Source organism: Plectropomus leopardus, chromosome 15 (genome assembly GCF_008729295.1).
Source record: "Plectropomus leopardus isolate mb chromosome 15, YSFRI_Pleo_2.0, whole genome shotgun sequence".
Lineage (NCBI taxonomy): Eukaryota > Metazoa > Chordata > Actinopteri > Perciformes > Serranidae > Plectropomus > Plectropomus leopardus.
The window spans coordinates 15,022,310-15,041,379 of NC_056477.1; the positions used below are offsets into that span (position 1 = coordinate 15,022,310).

The 19,070-nt window shown below is 39.6% G+C and overlaps 2 protein-coding genes across 2 annotated transcripts in view; one reads left to right on the forward strand and one right to left on the reverse strand.

Moving 5' to 3' along the window:
* tet1 (tet methylcytosine dioxygenase 1) overlaps window positions 1-3,650 on the reverse strand; it is a 37,526-nt gene extending 33,876 nt beyond the window's left edge. The window contains exons 1-2 of the mRNA XM_042501801.1: window positions 3,359-3,650; window positions 483-2,803 (exon numbers count right to left, since the gene is read on the reverse strand). Of these exons, the coding sequence (XP_042357735.1) occupies window positions 483-2,639 (2,157 nt within the window). The 5' untranslated portion in view covers window positions 2,640-2,803; window positions 3,359-3,650. The remainder of the gene's footprint in view (window positions 1-482; window positions 2,804-3,358) is intronic.
* A 2,373-nt stretch (window positions 3,651-6,023) lies between these two features.
* On the forward strand, window positions 6,024-16,204 carry slc25a16 (solute carrier family 25 member 16). The gene is made up of 10 exons (XM_042502492.1): window positions 6,024-6,315; window positions 6,506-6,628; window positions 8,412-8,504; window positions 8,597-8,730; window positions 8,945-9,008; window positions 10,021-10,142; window positions 10,290-10,356; window positions 10,478-10,640; window positions 10,755-10,823; window positions 12,571-16,204. The coding sequence occupies exons 2-10, from the start codon at window positions 6,538-6,540 to the stop codon at window positions 12,725-12,727; spliced, it is 960 nt and encodes a 319-aa protein (XP_042358426.1). The 5' UTR covers window positions 6,024-6,315; window positions 6,506-6,537; the 3' UTR covers window positions 12,728-16,204.
* The last annotated feature ends 2,866 nt before the right edge of the window (window positions 16,205-19,070 follow it).

The following is a 19,070-nucleotide window of genomic DNA, read 5'->3' on the forward strand; positions in this document are numbered from 1 at the left end:
TCAGCACTGAAGTTGCGCGTGTATTCACACCTGATTTCTATTCTCTACTCAGTTGCGCATGCACACACAAGCACTTCCCCTTTTATCACTCAACACATTCCCCAACATTTAACAGGAAGACACCACAAAGTTAAGCATCTGTTGAAACCAACCAAGAAAAAAATGTGAAACACAATGCGAAAGTGAAACCGTCTGTTTTAACTGTTTGGCTAATTCAACTCTCGTTCACTGCTGCTACCCGTGGGTGGCTGGGAAACCTCGGAGATCAAAAGCAATGCTCTCATGACAGTAACAATCGCTCTTTTTTCAGTGCTTTAGATCAACCGTTTGAAGATGCAAAAAGGCGCTCCAGTAAATTCCCACTCGAATCATTGTCTAAATTTACCTCCTTGCGAGAATGAACTACAGACCCGACTGCGATAAAAAGCCCTGTAATGTGTAACTATTAAATGTAATTACATGCAGTGAAATATCAGCCTCACCTGTGCAGCAGAGAGAGTGAGCACAGATGAAGGTCTTCTCCTCCTCAGTTCCACGCACTTTCTCAGCTTACAGATCTGGTGGCCAGTCCTGCGGTTGAGACAGCAACTGCACTGCCCACAGCTGATCTTCCTCAGGCATGGCTCACACATCCCACACCTGCTCCGCTTCTTCCTCTCCTTTTTCTGTGGTTTCAGAGCAGTCCAGGAGGGCAAGCAAGCCCCCTCTGACCCCAAAGATCCAGGTAGAAGAGTGGGGCTGGGCTCTCCGTACCCTGCCTCTGATTCAGTGTCAAAAGAAAAAGAGGAGCGAGTGCTTTCTGAGCTGCAGGAGAAGGTGAAGCTACTGTCCAGAGAGGGAGTCGAGATCTTTGGCACTGAGTCTGGCTCTGGCACTGCTACCATAACGCCGTCCCCTCTGAGGTTTGGTACACACTCAGCTGTGAGGACATCTGTGCTCAACTGAGGAACAAGCGACAATGACTGCGAAGATGTCTCTGTCTGTCTGTGGCATTCCACTGGCTCTCCATTGGATTCACTATCTTTGGTCTGCAACTCTGCTGGTGTGCAAGTTTGTTTCTCTCCCTGAGGAGGAGGGGTCGCTCGGCTTTGCAGTTGTTGTGGTTCCCTCTGTCTTAAATCTTCCATGCTCCTGGGTTTGAAGGAGTCGCAGTGGATAATAACCGGTGTGATTCTTTTTACTAGAACAGTCTGCACCACCAGGGCAGTTTCAGCGACAGCTGAGGACCCTGGGAGTTGAGGTTTAGCACCGTGAATGGTAGGTTGCATGTCTGTCTTACCCTGACTCAGAACCTGTGGCTCAGAGGTGGAGGGGGCTTTGGTGGGATTTGAGGTAGCTGCGTTGGAGATTGATAGCACACTTACAGGTGATTCTGACAGTGATGTTAGTCTATTGTGTTCGTCAGAGTGAGGCGGATCTGGAGGTTGAGAGGCTGGAGTGCTGGGGTGGGAGTCAGCAGGCTTGATGGAGACATCATTCTCCTTTTCTCTGTCACAATTATCCAGCCTCTCAACAATCTCTTCCACTGTCTCATTTCGTCTCTCATCTGCTTTCTCTGCGTCTAAAGTCTCTCCTCTCTCATCATTTTCCAACTCTTTTCTCTCAGTGACAACTATCACTTTTTCATCTGTCCTATTTTCTTTCAAGTCCAACATGTTGCCTTCGTCTTGAGGGACAGTACGCACATCATCTTGCTTACCATCACTGGCAGCGTGATCAAGCTCATTTCCAAGGACATATGAGGTGTCATTTCCCTCGCTGCCTCCCTGCACCCATGGTGAGCCAATACTCGTTAGCACAGAGGTTCTATCTTTACTTCTGTCACTGCCGACTTCGAGCTGTCCATCAACATCATCACACACGCCAGTCTCACACCTCAGGTCACCTTCACTGTTATGACTGACAGTGTTTTTGTCTTGCTGGGCTATAACGCTGTCACAGCTGCCCTGCACACAGTCCTCCAGTATGTCAGTACACGGTGGTGAATCTGCTTTGAGAGGGCTGCCCTCTTTTGCATTGTTGACTCCTAAACTTTGATCTTTGATACTTGCAGGAACTTCAAAATCAGTTTTTAGAGAAACTGGATGTATTTCTTCAGCATCGCAGGTGTTCAGACTCTCATTTACCTCATCGGGAGTTGAACTGTTGATGCTCGAGGGTTGGTTTCTCGTGTTTCCTCGCTGTGATGCTGCTTGTCTCCCTGCACTCCCCCTGCTGTTTTTCCCCCCTCTGCACGGTTTAGGAGGCTGACAGGGAGTAACAGACACCTGCGTGCCCCGCAGGGACTTCCTCCGCCCTAGGGGGTCTTGTAACTCACCGCAGTGGTCAGGCAGATTGCTCGGCCGTCTAAGCCTTGCAGATGCTGTTACATTTAGGGCATGGTTAATTCTGCCAGGGGACCTCCCAGGGCCCTGACTAGCAGGCCCGCTCAACCCTCTTCCACGGGGGCTTCGGCCTGACTGTGCCTGGGCCCTGGTTGTTGACCTTTTGGATTCTGCAGGTGTTTTCTGGGGCCTCTCTGTCACTCTCCCTCTAGGTTTATTTGAGTTACAAGTTTGCCTCTTGGTGCTGATCACCTTTTGGCCATTTTTTCTCTGAGCAGGTGTCTGTCTCCTGGTGGGTTTGGTAGTAGCAGGCATGGCTGAGGGTGTGAAGGAGAGGATTTCTGGCAGCCTGCATGGGAGCCAGGTGAATGTTTATCTTTTGCACACAGTTTTCTTTTTAAAAATCTTCCCTCTTCTGTGTTTTATTCTTGAACTGTTAATTATGATGCTGTCATTATCTTGTAATTGCAGTGCATGACCTATAAAGACAAAGTAAACAGGAAGAAAATCAAAACACAAATAGTCTCAGCGCCTTTAAATGTATTTTTCAGTATAATAAAGACCCGCAAAAACACTCACAGACCTCAGGAATAATTTGATGATTTATAACAGTGTTGTTTACTTTGTCTGCTGGAAATGACACTTTTGCCCCGCCTGCAGTATCTACTGGGACGAGCAAGTGCCGTAAGGTTGACGTCAAAAAAGAAAACACTTACACACGACACAATATTTTGGATGTCAAACCAGGAGAAACATATTAAAAACAAATATAGCGTCAGGACTGGCTAACACGGCTCTCACGGTTTAAAGGGCAGGCACGTTGAGGAGTGGGCTCTAGCCGGAGGTCGGATCCTGTTTTCGTCTTTCTGACTGGCGGAAGAGGGGGTTATTACCGTGTAAAAATGCCTTCAGCGTCGCTGTTTGTTATTATTTTTGCACTTGACCGCTGTCACTTAAAGCGCCACGTAGATATGGGTTGTTAAGTTGCTCGTGAGGTTTTATTTACACGTTTACGGTTGAAATGCTTTACATACCAGAGAGCGACAGTTGCACTGTCTGAACTGCTAATAATACTCCGCTCCAGCGAGACAGCGAGACCTTGTATTGGTTTCCCTCCTCGGCAAATATAGACTGCTGCTGGCAACTTCAATCCTCTCTCGACGATGACACATGGACAACATGATAAAAGCACCGACGTGCACATACATCGAGCGGAATAGTTGGTTTTCAGCGTGCACCGTGTAGTCTTTGCGGAGCACGACACCCGTTAAAATGTAAATCCCTCTTATGTCAATCCATTCAGGGCAGCCCCGCTCACTCTCCCTCCACCAGACGCAACCTACGGTCTCCGCTGGCCAAAAACTCGTCGTCGGCACTGGAGGGAAGAGTGGACATGAAAACCTGGAACGGACTACAGTAGCTGTCGTTTGTCCCAGTGTTTCATGCACGGTGTGTTTTAGCAAGTGGACGCGAGGGTGTGCTAAAAATGATTGTAACGGAACACCCAAAAATCGCCAGCTGATATCATGGATGTATTATGGGAAGTGGTTAATGTGGCTAATGATTACATTAAAACCCAAGTGTGCAGGATTTAGGCCCTGCTGAAAAAAACAGATTTCCAGCTTTGACCAGTTAAAGGTAGCCTATGTTTTAACATACTAACTTCACTCTAACTGGCTTATCCATTGAAGGTCATGCAAAATTGAAACCAAATCTATGTCCTTGAGTATGGAGAAATAACAGTGTCATAAGGGGGAAGTATGAAAAGCAAAGGGCATGAATCAGTTCAGTCTGCTATCAAGTGTTTTGCATAAAGATAAATGTGCACAACTTGACAGGCTGGTCACACCAGCAAGTAAAACCATCAACGACCAGCAAGAACTGGGTCAGGACCATCTGAGATCATCTTTGACCAGCTAAAACCAACTAAAACCAGCCACCAGCAGAAGCTGTTTTTTAGCAAGTTTTTTCAGCAAGGGCATCTTTTGGCAGAAATTGTAGGCTACATACTATCCATAAATATTGTCAAACTTCAAATTAAAGCCTAGTCCAAATTAAATGCCCAGTCCATTTACTAGCCCAGTGTAGTTACACATTTTTAACAAATAAAGGTCTGTCTCAAATAGAGGTCTGGTTGTCATGCAAGTGATTTTTATACAAGTTGTTTGGATGTATAAACCATGTTGTTAGCTACCTGCTGGGGATAATGTTATTAAGCTGCTTAGAAACAACAGCATACACATTTATGTTTAAACTTTTGTCAATATGGACATGCAACTCACATGAGCTTGGTAAGATTCTCCACAAAATCAGTCATTCAGTTAATTTTACTGAAACCATGAGCACTAACCTCCTCTATAGATTAAAATAATTCCAGGTCTGAAAGAGATGTCATATGAGGAGAGGTTAAGAAAATTACATTTACCAACTCTAGCATACAGGAGAAACAGAGGTGACATGACGGAGTGAAATAAGCTTTTCTTCAGAACATATGACACTTCGCTTGAGCCTGTATTTCACTTTTGGAACAATAGATATGATTTAAGAGGGAACTCCTTAAAATTACTTTAACTAAGATGAGTTTCTGAAAAGAGAAAAAAAAAACTTGTGGAAATGGAACAAGCTTCCAAAAGATATGGTCTGGGCTTCTTCAGTTGATTCTTATAAAAATACATTAGATAGACTCTGGTCAACAAAGGATATTTTGTATAATTTTAAAGCTGATTTGTGACTATTTTTGTAATATTATTATATATTGTGATATTTTTTCTTTGTATGGTTTGTTTGTTGTAGTTGTTGCATCTGGTGTGGAGGATTTCTGTCCTGTACCAGATACATTTCATAAAATGTATTTATTTTTATAAAAATGAAGGGGTTAAATTGAATATGCAGTGTTTAACAACTTTTCTACTTTGAACTCTGAAATGAAACAATACAGAATGGTACATGACGCTGTGTGGAACAGCATTATTATCACATGAGCTAGCCTATAAGCTTTGTTATTTCAAATGCTAAATTACTGTATAAGTACGCAAATGTCCAAAAACTTAATTGGCCAGTATAAAAGGTTTTGCTGGTGATTGCTGGATAGCTTAGTAGCTTGACATTATAATCACACTGAATAAGGAAAATGAAAAAGCAGGACATTTAATAGGGTTAGGGGTTAGGGTTATCAATTAAATTATAAACTGGAGATTTTATAATGGGTGGCTTTTAAGCTTCCTTCTTGAGAGCTTTTAATTTTAATTTAATAATTTAATTTTTAAAAATTAAAAAAAAATACTACTACTACTACTAATATAATAATAATAATATTAATAATTATTATTATTATTATTTATACAGCCCATTTAAAAACGAATATACAAAGTTTTCAAAAATAAAATAAAAAAGCTAAAATATGTTTATAACATATCTATATATATCATAATAATATGTTATTATATGAAATATTATTTATACTAGCCTGTATTATTTGATATTGTATTATACCAATTTTTAAACAATGCAATGTTGTTTTTCTACTCTTAAGGGCTGACTTTTATATTTATTAACGGACTGTTGAATAGTTAACAACAAATACACTTGTTTATAAAAAGTACATTCACGCGCTCAGGTAACCCCACACCATGGATGTAATATAAGGTCGCCCCCATCTGAAACGTCACACCGCGTCATTACCGTGCGACTGTAGATCCATGGTCAGATGCAGTCGGCTGTAAACGGAGGAAGGACACGGAAACTGACCGCTCGGATGTTGAAAAGTGCCTCATATTTATTCGTTACTATCACCTGAAATTGTGAATGACGAGCTTCTCGGTGCGGTACTGCCCGGTGTCCATGGTTACATCACGTTTTAACGGCCAGGACTCTCCCGAGGAAGTGGAGAAACGAGAGAAACTCTGCGAAGGAGAAACATATTTTGTTGAGATTTCATCGTACCCACCTGTCATCCCGCTGCATTTGTGCCTCTGACATTTGTAATTATCGCGTGAGTATCAGCCTGGGTTTCCTCCGTCTCTTCGGTTGATCTGCCTAACCGTTATGTTATAAAAAGGCATGGCGTATAAACATCACGACAGCCTAAAGTAATCAGAAAACCGGTTTGTCCGATGAGACATTTGTTAGGAGGATGCTACACGCTCACAGTCACATGTACATTCACTGTATTTTTCCCACAGCCATGGATGTGGCACATTTCTGAGCCTGAAGGATGACATCGGAGGCTGCGGTCTCCACATCTGCCATCAGCAGCTCACCTGCCCAAAGGGACTACCACTTTCTGCGCTCCTTCGTAGCTGGCGGTAGGATCTGTTCAGTGGTAGAAGAAGTATTCTTTTATTTCTCATCCCTAACACAAGATAAAGTACTAATATCACAGTGTAAAAATACTCTGTTACAGGTTAAAGCCAAAGTCAGTACATTCAGGACAATGTACTTAAGTAGCCTATGAAAAGTACAAGTACCCAACGCAGAAAAGTTTAAAACCTCAAAATTATTTAAAAACAATAGAGCAACGCCCCCCAAAGAAAATATTAAAAAAATAATAAAAACCTTAAAATTATAAGAAAAGAAAAAATCACACCCCAACCCCAAAATCAAAAGTATATTTAAAAAAAAAAAAAAGTACAAAAGGCTTAAATGTTTATCAGAGTAGTTGGCAATTAATTTTCTGCCAACTAATTGTTGCAGCTGTACTTGTATAAACTGTTTAGTACTTTAATTTATAATAAATCTTCATATTTTATAAACTCTTATTAGGTTTTTATGCAAAACTTAATTTGTAAAGTAACAAAAGGTGTCAGATGAATTTAGTGAATTTAAAAAGTACAATATTTCCCAGTAAAATGTAGTGGAGTCAAAGTGTAAAGTGGCATGAAATTAAAATACTTAAGTTAAGTACAAGCACCTCAAATTTGTACTTATGTACAATTCTTGGGTAAATGTACTTAGTTACAGTCCACCACTGGATTCGTTTGTAACATCAGTTTCAGGTCAGTTTTTATATAAAAAAGGCACTAGGGCACTGTTTCAAGCCTTCCTGCATCTTCAAAACTGAAATCCTTTACTTGTTTTGGGACCCAGAAACTAAAGGTGTTAAATTGAGAGACTCAGAGACTGCTAAAGCATAGGTTATAAGCTGATGTCTGCACAGCTAAACTGACTTTAATTGTACTGTTTACATTCATCAAAACCTTGATAGCAGCTCTGGTGATCCCATTCCTCTGCTGCAACTGATTTCTGGCCTGCTTGTGGAGCTTGGCAAGCAGAAACAGAAGAGCAATAAAAAAGACACCTGACACATGAAGAAAAAGAAAGAAAAAAAACAAAGACAATCCTGGGTACTCTGTCACTAAATTACGTGTTATTCACAGACTTTATGCCCCTAAAGCATGTAGTGCAACCTGTGCACAAAAGCACAGCGTCCGTGTTATGCCGGATTGAAACAAATGATCAAATCTGCAGTTTTTACAAACAGACACGTTGTGGATTTAAACATATTATTAGTTTGTACAGTATCTGTTTCATATTTTGCAGAATTTAAAATTTAAAAAAAAAGGGCAAAAATAGTATATAGTTATACAATGCAGGCAGGTAGAAATCTGACCGGGTTTATTTGAAGCCTCCACCTAAAAAAGTTCAAATATTATAATGTTAAAGAGACACACAAAAAAACCCACAAAAACAGTGTGGCAACAACAAAGTGATGGCAAACTAACTAAAAAATAAATGACAAAGTTAACAATAATAAGTCGTACACTGTGTTTGTATTACAGAGTTAAGTGTGTTTCTGCGTTGTTTGTGGTTCTTCCTCTTTTATTTTGAAACGTGTTGCACTTCAAATTCTAACAGGTTGACTGTTCTGCTTGTTTCCTTTTTCTCTGACTGTTAGCTACTTTAAAACCCATAATGACTAACACTACTCTAATAATTCAATGTTGAACTATTCAACTCTTTATAAATGATGGGCCTGTTTCATTGACAGATTCACTCAAGATGAATTAAAAAATATTCTACTGTAGTGACCTGAAAAGTTGTGCATTAAATAATAAATGCATCAATGCTGTGTTTCCCTGTTTTGTTCAGGTGTTGCAGGATGCTGTGCAAAGACTACCATCGCTCCTCTGGACAGAGTCAAAATTCTCCTTCAAGCCCAGAATGCCCACTACAAACATCTAGGTAAAAATATCAGCAGCCAAACGTGAAAAGCTGACATGCGTTTGTCTTGACACATCTGTGCCATGAGTGACACTTCTGATCTTTCTTTGCAGGAGTGTTTTCCACTCTCAAAGCTGTGCCACAGAAAGAAGGCTTCCGTGGCCTGTACAAGGGTAATGGGGCAATGATGGTCAGGATATTCCCTTACGGCGCCATCCAGTTCATGGCCTTTGACAAATATAAAAAGGTAAAGTACGTACTTTATTGTGGAGTGACACTTTCAAAGGGCAATGTTATAAAAACTGGGTTATAGTAAAACTGATAACAGTTGTCTAGGAAAATGTGATATGCTTTTGTAGTGTTACTGTATGCTTTATGCTATAATTTGAAGCAAAACACAGTAAAATTTCTGCGCATTTTTATATTGGTGAACCTGTTGACCTTTGTTAGTCTCTTTACAGCTTCTAAGTAAACAGATCGGGATCTCCGGACACATCCACCGCCTCATGGCAGGATCTATGGCAGGTGAGTTATCTTTCTCTCTGATAAGAACTGCCTTTTCAGTCTGTGCCAGGATATCGCGTACTCTACTGACTTGGACATTGTGCCTCTAACGTCTCTATCTTCTCTAAATTTATATTAGGATTATAGATATTAAATTGTTCTCCTGAATCAATGACAATATTCACATTTGTCACCTAAGTACAGATTTGTCCATAATGACAAATGCTGCACCACCACAATGTCAGTAAGCATCAGGCCTTGTTATTGTGTTATTAAATCTTAAAAACAGATACTGAAGGCTCCCACTCTGCTGCATCTGTATAAAGACACTGAGGGCCCTGTCTTACACACACGCAAAGCAGCACACAACAGCACACAACAGCACACAGCAGCACACAGTACAACTGTCATAGCCAGTTAAAGACTCATTTTAGAATGAGGTGTGGTTAGGTGCACTGTTGGAATATTTCTGTGGGAGAAATACAAAATAATCACACTACTCAGACATTTTGGTGTTTGTTTCATTAAATAGAAGGTCTGCTGTTCTGAAATCCCTGTATACAAATCACAGCTCCATTTTACATCAGGCGAGTGCATCCCCATTAGGACAGACCTGAGCACATTTACACAAGAGCAGCAATGTAACTTCCATGATTATTTCAGAAGCTAAAAGTTTAGTTCTGTTTCCTCTGTCAAGTTTAGAACTACAATGTTAAGTTTTGCTGCTTAAATGTCCCACAGTATTGCAGTAGTGAAATCATTCTTCTTACTGCATTACCCTCAGCAAAACAACAACAACAACAACAACAACAACAAAACCCCCAAAATGCTACCTTCTCCATTTTGCAAATCTGCAAATTAAATAGCAGTGTAACAGGTGCAGGTGCACCTTGCTTTTCAGGGGAATGGGAGATGACGCTCAGATTTGTTGAATGCATGTTACACCCAAAACAAACCTATGATTAATTAATAGACTATACAACCCCTGAAGGACTAAAAGAGATGATAAATTCCTTATCTTGTGTGTTTTCAGGGATGACTGCAGTAATATGCACCTACCCTTTGGATATGGTCCGAGCCCGACTGGCCTTCCAGGTGACAGGAGAGCATCGCTACACTGGAATTGCCAATGCCTTCCAAACCATCTACCTTAAGGTGACAAACAAACAGCAAAGTTTTCACAAACCTTTCACTAAAAATGCATGAAAATGCTCAGTATGACTTTCATTGCAAGTTTTTTTTTGTCAACATTGTTACTGTATCTACCTCTTACTATCACGCCTGTTTTTCTTATTTGTGCAGGAGGGCGGCATCTGGGGCTTCTATAGAGGACTTACTCCAACACTTATTGGAATGGCCCCTTATGCAGGTGAATATTAAGATTATTTTGCAAAGATTGATGCCGCTCTTTGATTTGACTCTCAAGTCCTCCTTCACACATAACCAGTGTTCTGTGTGTTGAATTGTGTCCCACCTGCTGTATCCTCCAGGTTTCTCATTCTTCACCTTCGGCACCCTGAAAAGCCTCGGCTTGAAACATTTCCCCGAGCAGCTGGGACGCCCCTCCTCAGACAACCCTGATGTTCTCATTCTGAAAACCCACGTTAACCTCCTCTGCGGAGGGGTCGCTGGTGCCATCGCTCAGACAATATCGTAAGTGCTGTCGGCAGGCAGCTAACAAGCCTCAAGCTGACAATGGGGCTGGAGTTTTCTGTTGTTTACACCACTGTATTGATGGTTGATGTGTCACATTATGATTCTCACTAGGTATCCTTTGGATGTGGCGAGGAGAAGAATGCAGTTAGGAGCCGTGCTTCCTGACTCTGAGAAATGCGTGTAAGTAACACCAATGTTCCTCCTCTTCATATTATACCATGATGTACTGCTGTACATTATACCAGTCAGAGTGTGAACAGCATGCTACATCAAATAATATTAGGACAAACCTTTGCTTTGGATTTCTTAGCATTAGTGAATAAAGTTGTGAAAAAAATAGCTGTTTAAGTATTTTGTTCTCATGTGATCTGGTTTGATTTGTATGAAGCCCCTCTGGGATCAGATGGTAGGAAAAAAAAGTGTGCAAATGGGTTTTTAAATCCATGACCTTGACTTTACAATCCATGCAAACAAATTTATACAGTGTATCTTATCCATATAATATAGCTTGATCACACTCTACGTTCCTTCAGCCCACCACCTCAGTGTTTTCCCATACTATAGCAACAAATGCAAGCTGACATCAGCCTATGTTATTTTAGCTTCATCTTCCAAGCAATAATAAGCCATAAAATTACAATTCTGCATTGTTGAATAAAAGCAATTACCACTACCAACAGTCATACCGCTTAAGAACCTTATTCAATGTGCTGACCCAAATTATTTTGTCAAAATTAGAAAAATGAAAGCTAAAATCCCTGGGGGAGCTACATTAGCGTTGTAAATCTGATTACATGGATTACAAAACTGCGCACAATTTTGTTACATATCAGGTTTCTTTTTCTACCATGTGACCCCAGAGGGCCGCTGGAGATTTAGGAGAATTGCAGTGGAACTGCAATGTTATTTGTGAAACAATAACAAAAAGAGAAGTGAGGGAGAAGTAATTGTAAAGGTGTACTGCCATGAGGGTTAATGATAAAGATGAAACAGCCCACACAACACAGCACTGATGGACTTCATCATTTCATGAGTATTAGGTTGAGTGCTCATCTAAAGCTACTCGATTAATTGGTACTGAGGAAACTGGTTAAGTCTCATTAGGGAGTTTCCTCAGGCAAGTTTCTCTGCACTCTCTGTAAAACAGCATCCTTAATAAATATTGTTTTTTAATATTAATTGAGGAGTTCCCTCTTGAAATATTTCCAAGTTGGTTTACTAAGCATAGTTTGATGGAGAGAAGAGAGGTTGGTGGGCTGTTTATATGAGGTAAAATGTTGAAGTCCAAAAGTTTAGGGAGCATGACAGAAACTGAGCTGTAAAACTGCAGCAATAAACAATTTATGCTCGTACAAGTTCACACAGTCTAAACACTGCTCATTGTTCTTCCATTATGTGCATTTCCTTAATATTTGGGAACAATCTAAGGTCATTTGTCTCCTAGCTAAAGTTTTTTGTGTTTTTTTTTTAATATGACATCTGTTCATCAACATAATTTAGTTCCCCATAGTAAAGGCAAACATAAACAACAAACCTTTCTAAAAATACATGTTTTTATATTGCACTCTTCATTCAAACATTAAGTGCCAAGTGCTTCACAATTTTAAACAACATAAAAATAAGAAACAGCAGTTAATACAATTTTGCAAAACTAAAAATTACAAAATACAATGTTAAAAATCAATAAATCAAAGTCTGTGAAATACATTAAAAATCACCAGGAATGAAACATTTAAATTGTTGTGGAAACTCAATACTTTTCAGCATAACACAGAATTCATGTTGGTGAGCTCATGAAAAATAAAAGCCTGAGGACATAACATGACCACACTTAGGACACAAAAACCCTAAAAGTAGATTCCTCTGTCTGTTTTTTCTGTGCTGCTAAAAAGTGTATGATGTCTTGTCCCCTCTCACGCCTAAACAGATCCCTGAGGAAGACCCTGATGTACGTGTATAACCAGTATGGGATCAAGAAGGGATTGTACCGAGGCCTTTCTCTCAACTACATCCGCTGTGTCCCCTCGCAGGCCGTGGCCTTTACCACCTATGAGTTCATGAGGCAGACCCTCCACCTGAACTAGTCGCAATTTTTTTTACGCCTTTCGAGTCTGCCTCTGGGTCTGTGCACTCCAAGTCATTACGCAGATCGACCACAATGCTTCCATCGTAGAGCACTATAACGCGCTCCATCTTAAAGTCTTCAGCATGAGAATTGCCTTTTCCATGAGTTCAGTGAAGGCACTGGGGTTAGTAAATGCTGAAAAAGGGAGCTGGATATCAGAGAGATTTACTAAAACACGACGTGGCTTAAATTTGGCTCGGGGCAGCGATATGCTCTTTAACATTACTGGCAACAGCACAACAACCGTCTGATTGTTTGAAAACCCCCTCATTCCTACAGACACTCTCGTACTCTCACTTGTCTTTTTCGGTCTATCTCACGATGTCGATGAGATTTTAAGACTGACATCAACTTAATATGATTAAATTAGCTTTTTTTTTCCTTATCAATTTCTTTACAAGGAAGGGAACTCAGTGGTGTGCAATTCTTTAAATAGTATATCACTAAATTCTACAGCTACTTTTTTTTTCTTTAATTATTCATCATATCTTTTTACAGACTTGGTGATAAAAGGTTGGGCTGTTGTTGAAATGTGGCTGGAGTTTTAAAATAATCTGATGATTTATATTGTATATTTAAGTCGTCTTAAAATCTACAGTGCAGATTTGGGTTGCAGTGACTTTAGGAGAAGCTGCTGTTTGTGTGTATTTGCCTTGTCCTCTACACAGATCGAAAATTAATATAACACAATTAACCTGCAGGTTTTATATTTTTAAGATGCAGTGACCGGGGTGGCACATGATTTCAGTTTAACACAGTGTTTATTGCCAAACCTTGAAACAGAGCAGTTACTGTTTGGATTTTCATTTGCTTGTTTGTTGCTGTATTTTTCAGTTGCTTGTTTTTTTTTTATGTTGGTTAATTTTCGCTCATATTTTTCTGTAGCCTAGATGATACTGAAACATGTTAATTGTTTCTGAGATGTGATCAGAAAGATATTTTGAGTTTTGACATAATTTGGATGTAGGTCTGACATGTCTGGAGGGATGTAAAGGGACTCAGGAGAAATTTGCACTTCATCACTATTGCTTTTTCTTCTTTTATTTATTGATTTAACAACTTGTTGCCACTGGGTGGCAGCATTGAATATAAATTGTATTGTTTACTATTAGAAGTGGACACAGTCATATACATTTCATACATCTGTATAGGCAGATTAGATTGTTTTCTGTTTTGCTGAACAAAAGTTGTCTGATAGTGATATAATATATGCAGTGTTTTTACCCCCATTTTTGACTACTCATTAGAGCTACTGAATGGCTTTTTTTGCATTATTAAGCCAGGAGGGCTGACATTAAAGTGGAAACAGACAACTTTAAGTTTTCTCCCTCTAGCTTTTCAAAGAAGTTTTTGTTGCAAAGTCAACCGGATTGCTTTCCATTTTCCTCAGAGTCCAGCAACTACCACAGCTTCTACAGGTACTTTGGTTGTTGCACATTCGGCCATTTCTGTCACTGGTGATAATAAGTGCAAAGAACTAACAGTTATACTCTGTAGTAACTGGAGATAGCTACCCTTAGCTACTGAGGAAACAAAAGAGCTATCCTCTTTGTGTTTTGGTTGCTCAGCAGTTGATGCTCTTCTTTTGTGCCATAAACTGAGCCTTTAATTTCTCTGGAGATCGTACCCCCGGGCAAGACAGCATGGCATAGTGAAAGCGAGGCTTTTAGTGAACCAATCTAAATGCTGATGGTGTCATTATTTTATAATCATTACATTGTGCAATCGTTTGCTTCATAATAATGAGTTAAAGCAAGAAACTTGTCTATTTCCACTTTAATTACTGAAAGAAAGCGATGTTTAATCACTTTTGTTCTCGATGTTTACGTGAGCCTCGTCAGTTTGTTGTAAAAGCATTCTCCTTTCTTCAGCCTCTTGCCTTCCTCTTTATTTAATGTCTTACTTCACAGAGTGAATAATATGTTTGATTGGAGCGTCTTCACATGCTTTCCGCTGATGCCTACTTTTTAGATGACTGTATATGAATGGGGGGAATAGCAAAAAGCAGATGTTTCCAATCTTTTTGGCTTCTGACCCTCTGAAATGAAGCAGTATTTACAAATGACCTCTCATCACAGTTTGCATATATCTACCAGAGTGATTCTTTTCTCTCTGAACCTCTCAGATTATCTCATTTTAATGATGGCTGGAGGTGGTGAAAATCTTCTAACTACAGAGTATACTTAAACTGATATTGTTTTTTTTGTGGGGGCTTACTTTAGGTGGTGATAAACGAATCAATTAAAGCAGAGTTTGCTCAGCGCCGTTTGATTATATGTTGTTGACACGGCAATTTTCTACCCGAAAGTTATTCTGAATGAACATTGTGATTCGGTCTATAGCAGCTAGTGGAACGAGTCAGACGTACTTCTGTCAATGAATTGATTCTCCCCTAGTCCTTGTACCCTATTACAAAAACAGTAGTCCAATTAAAATGGCCTAATTTAGCTATATCCGTAGCTTTACTTTTCTTTGCATGAAAACATACTGACTGTTGGATGAAGGCGGAATTTGAAAAGACTTCTGTTGTTTCATAGCAGCTCCTCAGTTGAATGATAACCATCCATCAACCACTTCAAAAAACACTGGACTGTAGACTTGCATGACTGAAATTGCTACCCAGATAGCTCACAGAACACTGAAAGCAAAACATTTTCTGTTCAACGTGTTGAAAATGAACAAAAGCCTAAAAATCTCAGAACATGTAACTCTTTCAAATCACTATGAAAACTGTGAGGAAACGAGAGACTTGCGTGTAACTCTTGATTGCCGAATGCAAGTATCAATAAAAGCAATATAGTATCCAACTGCGCCCACCTGCCTGTGCTTAAGAGCATAATCACACACACTCAGCGGTGATAAGTGGAGCTACCACTATGAAAACAAAATAAAGTATTCAGTCACATTTCTGCTTTTTATTGCACCACTCATTCATCTACAGTGCTACTGTGCTTTCAAACTTACTGCTGTGTTTATTTTGATTTCTAAAGTCTCCTATCAATCTTTGATAATGGATTTCTGCTGTTCCTGCTGCTCACTGCAACAGATGAAAGAAAGGAAGATATTTATATATGTAAATGTATGTAATCTGTACTGCTTAGATGTGACCGAAAGAAGATGTATCATTTTGAGAATGACTGAACAATGGACAATGCCTTTTTTAAAAAATGTTTGTCTTATTTTCTGGAGTTGCACATGTTCAGTTTTGCCTACCTTGCTGAATTACAATACATGTCACGTTCTTAAAAAGCACCAACTCTTATATCTTTATTTTGTTTGTGACTAAAGGAGTTAAGTCTACTACTTGCAGGTACTGAACTAGTGAATGTGCTCCGACCTGTCTTGACATGTTTGACTTGGCTCAATGACGTACACTTCCTTGTTGTTATGATGTGTGTTGTGATAACAATAAGAGCTACAGGCTCTTTGCAGAGCATTCGTCATGTTTTTTTATACCATCTTGCAGAGAGGTGAATAAATGTCCATTTCTTTGTTTCCATCAAAACCCAACACACAACTTTCAGCGTGAACAAATAAATCTTCTGTGCCATAGCGGCCAAAACTTTTTGTCTTTTCTGGTCAAACACCTGAAGGCAACAGTGACCTTCCTGCTTTTATTCACTGAGCCCAAAATACAAGCACCCAATGTGAATGATAGTTAGTGCCTGTTAAGTTAAAGCCATAGACTTTAATAATACCTAGACAGCATATCAAAGATGGCACCAAGTTACAACAGAAAGATCTAAAATGTTTCAACAAAAAGTTGAAGCCAAGTTCAGTAAAAGCAAATTACAAATTAGTGAACAGTTTTTTAAAAAAAAAAACTGGCCTTTCTATGATGTTGGTTTTGTCTCTGACAGCTTGTGTGCACCTGGTACTGACTGACAATCTGCTTTTCCTGACATTTCTTACAATCCTCACTCAAGGGTGTTGATAAAGGCTCTGTATTAGAGAGGGTCCTCTTCAAATGTGGAAATATCTCGTGGTGGCAGAGACACTGAACGCTGCTGCTGCTGTTTTTCCATTTTGCCTGTGCATGATGATAAGAACGTCTCCAGGTGGATTTTACCTGATTTGATGATGATTTGATGCTGAAGGTTTTTCCTCATCCTTTACCTGAACAGCTTTTAACTGATGTTGAAAATGTTTTTCTGCTGTTGTTTATTGGGGCTGCACTGATGTTTAGAAGTAGCTTAAGGCTTCCTTTGGTTGCACGAGCAACAAGTGCAGCTCTATTTGCTTCAGTTTTTATTCGTGCAGAGGATGTGGTAATTGATTTTCCACTGTGAACTGTTTTTTTTTTTTTTGTTTATTTGAGTATTTACTACTTACATTAGAAACACTGCCGTTTGGATTAATATCATCATCAACAATTTAATTTGAAATGAGCACCTTCATTACATGAAACCCACACTTTGTATCAGAAATACACTCATCATTAAAGAGCCTTTTTTCCTTTAAACCACTTTCCATGTTTTGACTTTTGATCACATGACAAATGATCTAACAAGGATTCAAGCATGCATTTTGCATCATCACACAACTCAGTTAATCCATCAAGAGCATTTTGTACCTGTTTTATCACCATCAGACCCTACATTGCTTTTCTTATGTTCTCTCTCTCTGTCTCTCTTTATATATTTATATAATAACACTGAATGATCTTTTGTGGTCTGTAGATATTTCATCACATTGTAGTCTCATTAATTTTATGAACATCAGTTGTGTTGAATTGATGATTTGTGCAGAAACTCATAAGGTAATTAACGTGGAATTTATCACAATGTGCAATTATTTTCCATATGCAATTGCTGTATATATTTTTTACTGTTGAGTTTTGAGTCTTGTTTTTTCTGTTATTTTGCTCTATTTCTGTTTTTGCTCAATTCCTATTTCTGTTTTTAGTTTTGCATCCTGTTTATCTTTTTAAAATATTGTTCTTTTTGCTCTATTTATCTGGTGCATATCTTGCTATGATATCCATTTGCTGCTGTAACAATTCAAATTTCCCCGTTGTGGGACTAATGAAGGATTAATTTATCTTATCTTATAATTCTTAGTTAAGAAGCTTAAAATATATTGTCTTAAAATAAAATTTCAGCAGTCAATATATGACATCCTCATAAAGACAAAACCCACTGTCATTTGAAGTTTGAACCAATTACAATTTTTGGTCATCTTGAAACCCTTGCTGGTCACTGGTCCACATACCTCCGTGCGTTGGGCGCCGAGCAGTGATGCGGTGATCCGATGCTCCGCAGCGGGCTGTAGCTTTGTTGGCACCTGGCTCCTGCTGGCAGACACCCACACAGCTCGCGGCAGCTCTCCTCGTGCTCCCATGTCGCCGCATTTGCGTTCAAAACGAAGTTGCACACCAGCTGCTTTTTGATTGATACTGTAGGAGCTAAATCTAGGCTACTACTTGCAGCTACTGAGCTACTGAACTCAGGCTAGCCTGCTGATGCGTTTTCTTCAGCTCGTTGGCACAAGCTTCTCTTTGTTGTGATGCGTGTTGCGTTAAAAAAAAAAACATTATGTATTCATACCATCGTGCACAGAGGCGAATAAATGTCAATTTCTTTGATTCCATCAAAAACCACCACGCAACAGCCAACGTGAACAAACAAATTCTCCGCAGTGGCCAAAACCTTATTCCCTTCCGGGTCAAACACCTGAAGGCAACAGTGACCTTCCTCCCTGTATTCATTGAACCCCCGATACGGGCAAAGTATAAATTGTGAATAACAGCTAGTCAGCTATTATCTGGTCAGCTAAATCACACATTTTGCTCCTACAGTAACCTTCTTTATTTATTTACAAGAATCCACATGACTTGCTATCAGGGTAGCAAAGACAAAGTTGTGTGATGTTGTATGTTGATTGTCATTGTAAGTAGTGATACTGAGATTGTTGAGTCTCAGATGCTGAGATCGCTACTGGTTATTACTTTGGTTTCCAGAAAAAAAAAAGGGGGGGGGGGGGGGCTGTGCGGCACTTCTTCTGCCACTAGACGGCAATACCTGTGACCAATCACACCTGAAGCACTTTTTGCACTTACTAAGGGTTTTTTCCTTAAGTCTAAATTCTTGCTTGTACATCTTTACTTTGGATAGAAGCGTCTGCTAAATGAAATTGTAGAATTGTAGCAACTAATCTCCCTGGGTCCCACCATAAGACAACTATACACATGATCACATACAAGAGACAGCAGATAGCTGGAACATCATTAGTGTGTTTCATCCATAACCCAACTCTCTTGGCCACCCAGTTCCCTATATCACCCATCCCTAAAAAACACCATC

Bases quoted from the DNA above. Each gene is read 5' to 3' on its own strand.
- slc25a16 (XM_042502492.1), top strand. From the start codon at position 6,538: ATGACATCGGAGGCTGCGGTCTCCACATCTGCCATCAGCAGCTCACCT. The intron at 10,143-10,289 runs GTGACAAACAAA...TTATTTGTGCAG, and splicing joins TCCAAACCATCTACCTTAAG to GAGGGCGGCATCTGGGGCTT. The intron at 10,641-10,754 runs GTAAGTGCTGTC...GATTCTCACTAG, and splicing joins GCCATCGCTCAGACAATATC to GTATCCTTTGGATGTGGCGA.